Below are 11,338 nucleotides of genomic sequence, written 5' to 3' on the forward strand. Positions count from 1 at the left end.
TGCATGATACAATTTCAGTGTTGATTGTGGCATGATTTATGGTCACAGTCACAGAAGGACCACCACCATCTCCCCACTTACATTACAACAGCTACATCCAGATAAACTTGGCATTCCATGTCGTCTCCGTGAAAACAGCCTTGTAAGGGGAAAGAGAACTGGGCAGAAGCTCAGAAGACCTGAATCAGGGCTCTGGTTCTGACATTGCTTGGGCATGCACTTTGTGTTATCTAATATTCATTCTCATTCTCTCTCTCTCTCCCCTCTAACAAAATATATCTTCTGATGACACATGGTTTCTTTTATCAAACAATGAGAATTAGGAAATCATCCAGTTGCCCTCTTTGCCTTGACTGCTAGGAATCTCAGAGCTAAATTTTATAATCAGCCATAGTAGCTGTCCTGGGTTTAGTTTTCCTGGTAGAATCAACTGCCTACCTAGCTCTCATCCATGTGTTACTGTTTTTCTTACCTTTTTAATTCTGTAAGTGATTTGCAGTTCCTCCATTGTTTATATTTGTTATTGTAGGTTGACCAGAATTCTATTTAGAAGTAGATGTGACACAAATAACTTTTTCCTTTTAAATGAATAGGCAACTTTGGGAGCTCTAAGCATTCACAAAGAGGAACTTAGAGGGGAGAAAAAAGAGCCAATGCAAAACGATTTCTTTATAAAAGCCCTTTTACTTGATTCAATCCAACCTGAGAAAATAAAGTTTTTCACTCCTGTTTTTTTTGGGAAATAAAATAGTAGCTACCACCTCAGAGGCTGGGATACCTTAGGCCTTCTTACCTGACCCCTCCAGGCTGCCACTGCAGCTGAAGCATGGAGCTGTTCTTGTCCCTCTGCCCTATTTTCACAAGCCTTTTTCCCATCTCCCTGGGGAGGTGGGCTGCGTGGTCTCCGATGGCCCGTATGTTTTAGGTCTGTTTTGTTATGGGTTTCATAACTCAAGCAAGATTGTGATTTATCATCCTCCTATGCTGTGACAGCCTTCAATACTAGCCCTAGGTATTTATGTAGGAATTTAATAAATTCTAAAATTTATTGGTCCTACTCCAGGCTCAGAGATCTCCCTATAGATGTATAAGGATTTCTTGGGGGTCCTTGGATAAAAAAGAATAGCAGATGTTCTTTGCTTTCTCTCTCTCTCACACACACACAGGCAGTTGGCAGTATCATCAGACATTCCCACAGCTTCTTACATAGTACAGGGCTGCTAAGGTCTAGCTGAATCTCACAGTGGCTTGGCCACAAGGGACATCACTCCAGCCCAGGGTCAGCCAGTCAAGGGTGGAACTCACCTTGCTCATCTGAAAAACATAAGGAGAGAGAGCTCTCATTAGGCAGGAAATCCAGCTCTTTCACAAGCCCAAACCTGAATAGAAGCTGCTATAGAAGACCCTCCACCCGGATGCCCCCCTCCCTCCCACAAGACCTGCTATCCTACCAGTGACATTTGAATCCATCATTGGAAATTCTGGAAAAGGGTGAGGGAAGGAATCCTTGGCTTCTTGGGAGAGGAAAAGGAAACCAATATTGATTGTACAACTATGTGCCAGGCACAATGACAAGCTCCGCACAGGATGTCCTTTTATTCTACCGTTTGCATAAATATCATTGTCCCGGTTTTACAGATGAAGAAACTGATGGTCGAATGAGAGGAGCTGACTTGCTCTAGATCACATGTTCCTAAGAGACAGAGCCAGGATTCGTACCCAGGTCTGTGGACAGAGACAGATGGGGAAGAGGACAGGAAACGGGGAAATGGTAACCGTTGGAGACCCCCTGCTTGGCCACACACCTCCTGCACCCCAAGGCACACCTACCCAGAAGAGGTAGAAGCCAATGGCGAGGTGAGGCTTCCGGGGGCGGTGCCTGTGCCTGGGCTTCTGGAGCAGAGACACCCGCACGCTGCAGGGCCTCAGGGACCCCTGCCCTCCTCAGGCCTCCAGACGGACAGCAGGAACTGCGGGTTCTTCCAAAATGTGCCTGAGACAGAAGGCAGCAAGGTGAGAGCAGGCCCTGGGTCCCCAAGCATCCTGCTCACCAGACCACTAAGAGGTGCGCAGCCCGAGGACACCTCAGGCCCATTGGGACAGAGTCGGGGTCCCTTCAACCTTGGCTCTATGTCCCCCACCCTCCTGCTCTTCCACCTCAGGTTCTTCCGCAGACACGCCCACCCAGAGCTGTTCCCATCACTATGGTCTCTCTGTGCCTGACCCAGACATAAGCATTTGTGGCCTGAATAAGTGACCGTGCCAACTCAGTGAGGAGAGCGTGCCCGCAATCCCAGGGGCCTGTGCGTTTCACTGGGGCACAGCCTTAGCTGAAAGGCAGCTCAGCCTCTGCGGAAAACACTGCGGTGGGAGGGGGACGCCAGAGCTAGGGCCTCGCTGGCCGGCTGAGATCACACCCCACAGGCCTTTCTGGCAAAGGGATGGCTCCCTGCCCGCACTGTGGAGAGGGGCCAGTCACCACACCTGTCCGGCTTGAGAATTAGACGTTTTTGTCTCTTGTATCTAGCGAGCACAGGAATCCCCGAGTGTTTCCCTCCCTGGTCCAGGTGGGGAGGGCCGGGTACCTATCATACAGTTACTGTTGCAATCCCGCCCACTTAAGGGGTGGTTACTTGAGCATATCACTGACCTTGTCCTAAAACCAAAGCAAGATTTCACAGACCCCTTCTGGTGCCTGCGTGCTGACTGGGAAGGGGCATCCATCCCTCTGCAAAGAGGCAGCCCCACAGACTGATGGCTTGACCAAGAGGACTCTGCCTCTGTGTGCATTAGAACCAAGGTGCCCGCCTTTCCTGTGCACACACTAGGAGGCCAGAGTACGCGGCTGGGCGCGCAGAGCTTGCGCAGTGCCCCGCCCCCGGCATCCCCAACCAGGAACCCTGCGCCTAAGCACACGCTCACCTCCCTGCGCCTTCATCCGGCCACCAGCTGTGCGCCCCTTCTCCCATCTCCCCTCCCGCACGGTGTACGTCCACTTCTTGCCCACCTCCTGACTCAGCAGCCCTGGGGTCAGTTTACAGATGACAAGGTGCATGAAATTTGCTTTAAAGTCCTGCAGTGTCATCCTGCGGAGAAGAGAAGGAACAGCACAAGACATGAGCGAGATGATGCCTAGTCGTCAGGACCAAGTTAAGCAGTGAGCAGCCCAGCCCTACCCCAGGCCGTGGCCGCGTCCTCCGAGCTCTTGTGCAGAGCTGGGCTGGCCTTGGAGACATGAGATGGGGCTGGCTAGAGCCCAGTGACCGTCCATCGTAGGGAGGATCACAGTGGTAAAAGCTGAATTGAGGCATTCCTAACTAGTCATTTTGTTTATAAATGTTCAATAAGAATTGCATAAATCAGCTCTCAATCATTAATGGATAAAGATCTTCATCCCTACTTGCTAACTTGTGACCTGTGACATGCTAAACTGTCTGATGCTCAGTTTATTTATCCCTAAAATTGAAACAACAGAATTTGCAGGGCTCTACAACTGAATTATACCAACAAGAAAAAGAGTTCTCTCTCTTTTTTCTTTTTAAGAGACAGGGTGTGGCTGGTCCGAAGCTAGGGAGTTATCTCACTTGATTGTTCACAGTAAGTTACAGATTGAACTCCTTGCTCTACTACTTAACCCCCCTCCTCACTACTGCAGTTGACTAGTCTTAAAAAAAAAGAGACAGGGTGTCACTCTGTTGCCCAGGCTAGAGTGCAGTGGCATCATCATAGCTCACTGCAGCCTCAAACTCCTGGGCTCAAGCAATCCTCCTGCCTTAGCCTCCCAAGTATCTAGGACTATAGGTGCGTGCCACCACACCTGGCTAATTTTTCTATTTTTTTGTAGACACAGGGTCTCCCTATGTTGCTCAGGCTGGTCTTGAACATCTTGCCTCTAGCAAACCTCTCTCCTCAGCCTCCCAAAGTGCTGGGATTACAGGCGTCAGCCACCATGCCCAGCCTTGCAGGGCTCTTGAGTTCAGTGAAAGACCTTCAAAAGAGAGAAGGCCACAGCAGTCTGAACCGGACGCTTAATGAAAGAACAGGAGTCCATAGGAACAAAGGTTGCAGTCAATAGTAAAAGTGACGTGCAAAGACAAAGGGGAACAGATGGGGCTCCTGTCAGACATCCAGTAGCAGCATCAGCTCAGGAAGTCTTGGTGGCCTTTCATAAAAAGGGGTGAGTAGCTTCGGGGTGGATGGGAGTAGTGCTACTCTGCTCTGGGGGGCACAGATCAGGGGAGCCCATCGTTTGGTGAGACTTTGTAGTCTGCTCCTTCCTCATCTCCTTTTCAGGATCAAGAAAGGCAAAACCCTGGGGTTGAGTGTATTGAGCAAGAGAGCAGACTGGAAGCCAGAGAGGAGGAGGTGGCCTGCCCTGAGCCCCCACTGAGCTCCATGCTAGTGGTCACCGCTCTCATCAGGGAGACTGTGACAGTATTTACCAGGGCTGTTGGCCCTGCTGGGCTGGGAGCTCCTAAGGGAATGGTGCTTTACTGATGTCTGTACAGGAGGTGCCCGGCACACGTGAGACACCCAATAAACGTCTGCTGGATGGGTGTCCAAATATAAACCAGGACATTTGTCCCAAGTCCCTGAGTCAAATACCAGAATTCTCCATCATTATGTTTCCTCAGAAGCAGAATCTTCTCCTTGGGGCTCAGCAGCTCCCATGTAGTTGAACTGAAAACAGAAAAGAAATGTTTTCACAGAGATTGAAAAGACTGTGCAGGGCATACTAGAAATACTTTAGTAAATGCTTCACATGGTCATTATTTATTATTTTTATGCTGCTTTGCAGACAGCTAAATCTTACATTCCATATTATGAAAGTAATATTTAACATTAATTGATCCCTTACTATGAGCCAAGCACTGCGCTAGGTTCTTAACATATCTTATTTCATTTAAGGCTAACAACAACTTTGAAAAATGGGAATATTTATCCCCACTTCAGAGATTAGGAAACTGAGGTCAAGAGAGATGAAGTCACTTGCTCAAAGTCATAAATCTATTAAAATTCAGAGCTAGTATTTGAAACTGCTTATTTTGAAAGCCCATCATTTTGAACTTCTGCTTCTGGCCATGAAGGAGTAATACTGTTCTGTATCAGCCTCCTGCCATAAACAACTAAAAATGGAACAAAACATAAGAAACTATTTTCAGACATTGGACAGCAGGCAGCATAGGACTGTGATCCCGAGAGGCAAGAAACAAGGCGAGCCCTAAAGTCACATAGGTTCTCTTCCCGAAGGTAATCTCCGGGTAGTGATGCAGGGAGGGGAACCCAAAGAGAACTTAGCCTTGCTCAGTGGAGGAGACAGAGTCTGGAGTTCGAGGAGACCAACCAAGACAGCCAGAATTTGCTGACAAAGTACCTGAGGGGAGGGAGCTACCTAACAAAGGAATTCCAGAAAACTTCAAAGGGGTTCCCTGGAGTCTTCGGCTGAAATCTAATTTGTGAAACCCCAAAAGACAGGACTGTAAGCAAAACAATTCCCAGAGCTCACGCAGGGCTATGAATCGGATGAACTTCCACCAGCCAGGGTTAGAAGACTTTATTGAATACATGGAGTCTTTGCTAGAGATCCCAGAGGATCTACAACTTAGCAGTGGAGTCAAATTATCCCTGAAATGACAGTTTCTCCTGACCTGCCCTAAAAGTGCTTAAAAACTTCAAAGTATCAAAATAATCCCTAAGCAATAGGACTGCCTGCCAGAAAAAGCCTAACACTCTTTAAAGGAATATGATAAAACTCAGCATTCAGAAACTAAAATTTGCAATGTCCAGCATCCAATAAAAAATTACTAGCCATATGAAGAAGCAGAAAACGTGATCCATGACCAGGAATTAAAAACAGTCAGTAGAAACCTACCTAACAATGACAGTGATGATGGAATTAGCAGATAAGGACATTAAAAGAGCTGTGATAAATACGCTCCAGATGCTCAGGATAAAACGGGAAATGACATAACGGGGAAGATATGGAGGATATTCTCAAGTGGGATTTCTACAATTGAAAAATATGCTGGATAGGATTAAAAGCAGATTAAACACTGTGTAATAAAACCTATCATTTTATTTAATTTTCACCACACCTCTGGCTCAGAGAAATTAAGAAGCTTCCCTCAGATCACACAGCTAGGAAGTAAGAAAACTGGAATTTTACCCATCATCTATCCCTAATGTTAGTACTTGTTCTTCCATGAAACAAGCCACCACCACCAACAATGCGATGCTGTATTTCTGTAGCCCATTAAAATTTATATATTTCTTTGGTTGAGATTTTGCCATGTAGGCCCAGCTCCTCTGACAACTGTTTGCTAATGTGTAACACACATAATGCAGCACATAGTATCAGGAATAAAATTCACCCTGTTTTCCTAAGCCTTCCTTTTTCTCATTATAAAAATGATTGAGTGATAATGTATATGTGGGACATGTTTGCATACTCTAAAGCAGCAGTCCCCAGCCTTTTTGGCACCAGGGCCCGGTTTCACGGAAAACAGTTTTTCCATGGATGGTGGGGGGTGACGGCAGTGAGGGGCAGCAAAGCTCTGTGGCCGGGTCCCTAACAGGTCACAGACGAGTAACCCACTGTGGCCCCGGGGTTGGGGACCGCAGCTCTGAAGTATTACACAGGATTGTGTTGTAAATCTTCGTAACAACAGGGATAAGGACATTAGTAGAACTTAGCTTCCCTTTCTGCCTGTGCCCTACAGCCAGTCTGTAGCCTCTAAAACCCACATCCCTTTACGGCTGCCTTTAGGGAGAAACAACCTAGAACACAGGCATCTAAGCAGAATGCCCAGATGCCACTAAATGTAACCCGAGTGTAGGGGCCAATGAAGATTTGTCTACCTTTGACTCAATGAGCCCCTGACAATGTCCCGAACCATGCCAAGGAGAGACACTGGACCAAGGCCCCAATGACCTTGGCTGAGTCATGCTGTGTGACCTTGAGCAATTCAATTAATCTAAGCATCAGTTTCTCTATTAGTGAAATGAGGATAAAACTACTTTATTATAGTGTTGTTTGGGGGATTAAATGAGATAATAAAAATTCAAAGGGCTTAGCACAGTGCTGGCAGGCCCTCAATAAACATTAGCTTTAACTATTGCAATGTAAGAGAAAGAAGTCTATATACCATAAAGCATCTTAGAAATGTGAGCAGTTGAGCCCCACGGTCTGAAAGATTCCTGATTCAGCCTGAGGTCACAGGCAGCACATGTGAATTTGTGCGCAAATGGCAACCTCCCTTGCAGCCTTCATCTACCCCGTTCTCGCCCCTCCCCGATGGTCCCGAAGTTCACCTGTCACTCCAGTCTCCTTTCCATTCCACTTTCCCCCAGGGGTTCCGTAGCTTAACTAGATATTCAGGTCCATATTTGCAGGTCACCTGCACAAAACAAGAGGCAGTTTAGGTGGCTGGGCTGAGTGCAAGTGTTCTCAATACCTGAGTGACACTCAGGCCTGCAGGTGAGCAGTTGCAATGGGAAGTCACAGGTCCAGAGAGAGGAGGTAGAGGACATGGGGGCTCTGCTACTTGTACTTCTTAGGCAAATTGCCTAACCTCTCTGTCTCAGTTTCTGCTATTCATACCTGCAGCAGTAGGCTGAATGGTGACTCCTCCCAAAGGGCACATCCACTCAGAACCTGTGAACATGACCCTATTTGGAAAAAGGCTTTTTGCAAATATAATTAAGTTAAGGATTGAGATAAGATAATCCTGAATCAGAGTGGACCCTAAGTCCCAAATCAAGTGTTCTCAGAAGGAAAGAGCAGGGGAGAAGACACGTAGGAGGAAGACAGAGGCAGAGACTAGAGTCGCGTAGGAGTGCCTGGGGCCGTCAGAAGTCGGAAGAGGCAAGGAGGGACTCTTCACCACGGCCTTGAAGGGCATGTGGCCCTCTTGACCCCTTGATGTCAGACTTCTGAACTTCAGAACTGTGAGAAAATAAGTCTCTGTTGTTTTAAGCCACCCAGCTTGTAGTAGTTTGTTGTGGCAATGCAAGGAAATTAGCATAGCTACTTACGGTAGTGTCATGAGGATTAACCGCACTTAGCACACGGTAAGTGCTATATACATCTTGTAAAATAAATATGAGAATAAATTAAAAGTTCTTGACACATAAACAAACATGGTTGTTGGAGATCTAGAAGGAAAAGCTTAGGTGTGAGTTGAGTTCAAGAAATTTGGAACAGAGTTAAAGGAAATCACAGGGCTTTGGGGGAGTTGGGCTCGCTGGAGAATGTCAGAGGCTCCCTAAGCTTCAACCTGCTGGTTTCTTACCTCTCCGCTTTGCTCATGCTGCTCCCTCTCCCAGAATCCTCTTCTCCCTGTATCCAAGTCTACCTCTCTTTCAGGGGCCAACTCAGTGTCCCCTCCTGTGTAGACTTTCCTGACTTCTCCCCAGCCCAGCTAGGTGGATGCCCTTTCTCCACCTCTGAACTCCTAAGCCTTCACCCACACTTTCTTCTCTGGGGTCTGCTTTGCTTCCTCGCCACTGCCAGGCATGGTTTGTCTCCATACGTAACTCTGCGTCTTTGTAAGCAGGGCCCCTGTCGGATCCGTCTTCCTCGCAATGCTCAGCAGAGCTCAGAAGATGAGCAGCAATTGTTATGAAGAGCATGTGAGAGCAATAGGAACTTGGGAGGGATGAACTAGATGTGCAAGCTGGTGGTGGCAGCCCAGGCGAAGCTCGGGAAGGGCTGTGAGGCACAGCGGGGCTGGGTGGTGACTGGCTGAGGGCTGCCCCACGGGACAAGGTTGGGACAGTGCACTGGAGGCGGCAAAGGCGGGACCCACTGCTTCACCCTGGAAATAGGTGCAGAGGCACGGGGAAGCCGGCCACTTGCTCTGGCAGGCCCTGGAGGACTTAGCAGAGACTGTCCCCAGTCCCCAGACTGGGCACAGACACCAGCAGTCCCCAAAGGAGCTGAGGCCTTGGCAAGAGCCCTGGGGGTGCAGGGGAGAGAGGCTGAGAGGGAGGGGCCCAGCCCAACTCACCTTCCTGAGTCCAGTGAGAGTGTAGGCATGGCCGTCCACCAGCCCGTTCTCCAGAACCTTCTCCTTCTGTGGAGACAAAAGAGGGGTCCTGATTGGTCCTCTGTTCCGTACAGCCTGTTCGTGGAATCATGGGAGGCCTATCTGGCTGGAGCAGGGGTTTCCGGAGAGGGGAGTGGAAGAGAATCACTGCATAGCGCATCGCAGTTTCCAAAGCTCTTCAGCATCCATAGTCTATGCCACCCTCTCCATAGCAAGCATGCCACTCTGCAGGGATTATAACCTCCATTTTCCAGAGGACAAACTCAGTCTCGGGGCTGCTAAGTGAATGGGTAAGGTGACATGCATGGCCATTAGTGAAGACAGGGCTGGAGTGAGGGCTTCCTACCCCTGTTCCGTGGTTTTCGTTGTTGTTAAATTGGACATTTCGAAAGTGCCCTGCATGTAGTTGGCACTTATTAATTGTTGGCTCCCTTCTCTGCACTCCATTTTCATTCTACTGCTGCCTTGCCTGCTCGAAGACCCAGCTCTGCTGCTCTGGTTTGAACACCAGGACTCTAGGTGCAGGAGCTGCGCGGAGGTCCCGAGCCCACACCCAAGGGAGAGCAGCAGCTGCTGGACGACGGGGATGGGAAGGGAGAGGAGGACATTCTGCCAGAGCCAGCCCAGCCTTACCCCTGAGTGGGTCTGGCAGCAGATGAGGGTTCTGCCGTAGGTGGCTTGGGCTAGGATGTCCCAGAGGTGGCAAGGGGCTTCTGCCAGGTTGATGGTCATTGTCATCCCTCCGGTGAAGTCCACAAGGGCTTCAGACACCTGTCCACAGTGCAAGTCTTCACAGGAACCGGAGAGCCTGCCCAGGGAATGCAGAAACATGAGAGGAGAAGGGTGCAGCAAGTGCTTGTAATTTTATGTGTTGCCTCGGCATCCACTTTTTTCATATAGGTTTCAAATTCTCCTACCGGAAGCAGGGCTCAGTCATCCTTCACACAGTTCCAGTCCTATACCCCACCTGAATGGCTCCAGCTGGTGGCCAGAGATAAAACCCTGAGGCATCTCTCCTGCCTGGCAGGCTGGTCTCCCTGCTCTGTCAATTCCTTTAAACAGACCATTCAGACATTTGCCTGCGAACTTAAAGCGACCTCCTCTCAGTCACAGTGTGACCTCCTGGAACTCATGCCTGCTTGCTTTAAACCCACCAATGAAAGCTCCCCATGGAAAACCTATTTGGATAACACCCTGGACCCAATAAAGGCACTGACCCATGGTCCCTTCTCTCTCTTTCTGCCTGTGCTCCCCAACTTCAAAAACTCTTAAAAACTTTCACATTGTCATTGTGTCGTTGAAGCCAAGCAATTCCCAGAGGGACCCAAGCAGGTGGATCTCATGCTGGTGCTCCCTTGTCCAGACCTTTCGGCTGTTAGGAACAGCAGTGACCAGCTAAGTTGAGAGAGTTTCATTCAAAACAAAGGGAGGGGACATTTATGCCACAGAAGGGCTGGCCCAAATGGGTGGTGAAGCCTGTGCTTTGCCAGCCTTTGGGCAGGTGCTGCTATTCCTTCCTCCATCCCAGGGCAAAGGAGAGAATATGTGCTCTGAGTTCCTAGCCCTCTTAAACAACTCTGTCCATCAGGGAAAGGCAAAACTCCTTAACGCTTGTTCAGATGGGGTGACCCCCACATAAAGGACGCTGAATATGTTGTCACTTCTGCTTTGGCTGAGACGTGCCTCAGTATCTCATTTCATTAACTTTGCCTGATTCCACTCCCCTCCCTCAGCACTGGGGGGTCGGGGGGAACGGAAAGGAGGTATTTCCACTGGCTGTCTTACTTGGCACAGGCCTTTTCCAGAAGAGCTCCCCAGAACAAGTTCTTGTAGGTGGAAGATACAAAGACCAGCTGGCCAGCCTCATTCACAGGCAGACGGTCATCTATCACCACAGGGACCCAGTTCCCCAAGTGCCAGAACTGGAGGGAGAGAGTGGCCCCTGGTGAGTGAGGATGGCCACGGGAGATGGTCAGCCCAGGAGGCAAAGATGTGGCTCCTCCCAGAACCCTCTTCCCTATGGCCCCCCACCCAGGCCAAGGCCCCAGGAGGGCACTCACCCAGAACCAGAAGATGCCAGCATAATTCTTAGTGAAACTCTGATTCAGGGGAACGACCCGGCTCAGGATGTCCTGGTGCAGAGTCAGAGCTTGCAGAGCAGCCAAGAACCAGCAGTCTCCTAAGCCAACAGCACACAGAGTCTGCATGAACCTGCTGAGGATTCCTCAAATGCCAAATGCCTGGTCCCAATTGCTATCCTCTCGGGGCTTGTAGCCTAGTTTAGGAGAAGG

The 11,338-nt window shown here is 49.1% G+C and overlaps 1 protein-coding gene across 1 annotated transcript in view; it reads right to left on the bottom strand.

Annotated features, from left to right (window-relative positions):
• Positions 1-11,130, bottom strand: part of CAPN14 (calpain 14) — a 22,592-nt gene extending 11,462 nt beyond the window's left edge. The window contains 8 exon segments of the mRNA XM_012652446.1: positions 1,825-1,934; positions 1,937-1,993; positions 2,923-3,086; positions 4,606-4,680; positions 7,312-7,397; positions 9,009-9,071; positions 9,681-9,855; positions 11,108-11,130. Coding sequence (XP_012507900.1) covers positions 1,825-1,934; positions 1,937-1,993; positions 2,923-3,086; positions 4,606-4,680; positions 7,312-7,397; positions 9,009-9,071; positions 9,681-9,855; positions 11,108-11,130 — 753 coding nt within the window.
• Between the last annotated feature and the right edge of the window lie 208 nt (positions 11,131-11,338).

The sequence above is a fragment of the Propithecus coquereli genome, unplaced genomic scaffold, assembly GCF_000956105.1.
Source record: "Propithecus coquereli isolate 6110/MARCELLA unplaced genomic scaffold, Pcoq_1.0 Scaffold39, whole genome shotgun sequence".
Lineage (NCBI taxonomy): Eukaryota > Metazoa > Chordata > Mammalia > Primates > Indriidae > Propithecus > Propithecus coquereli.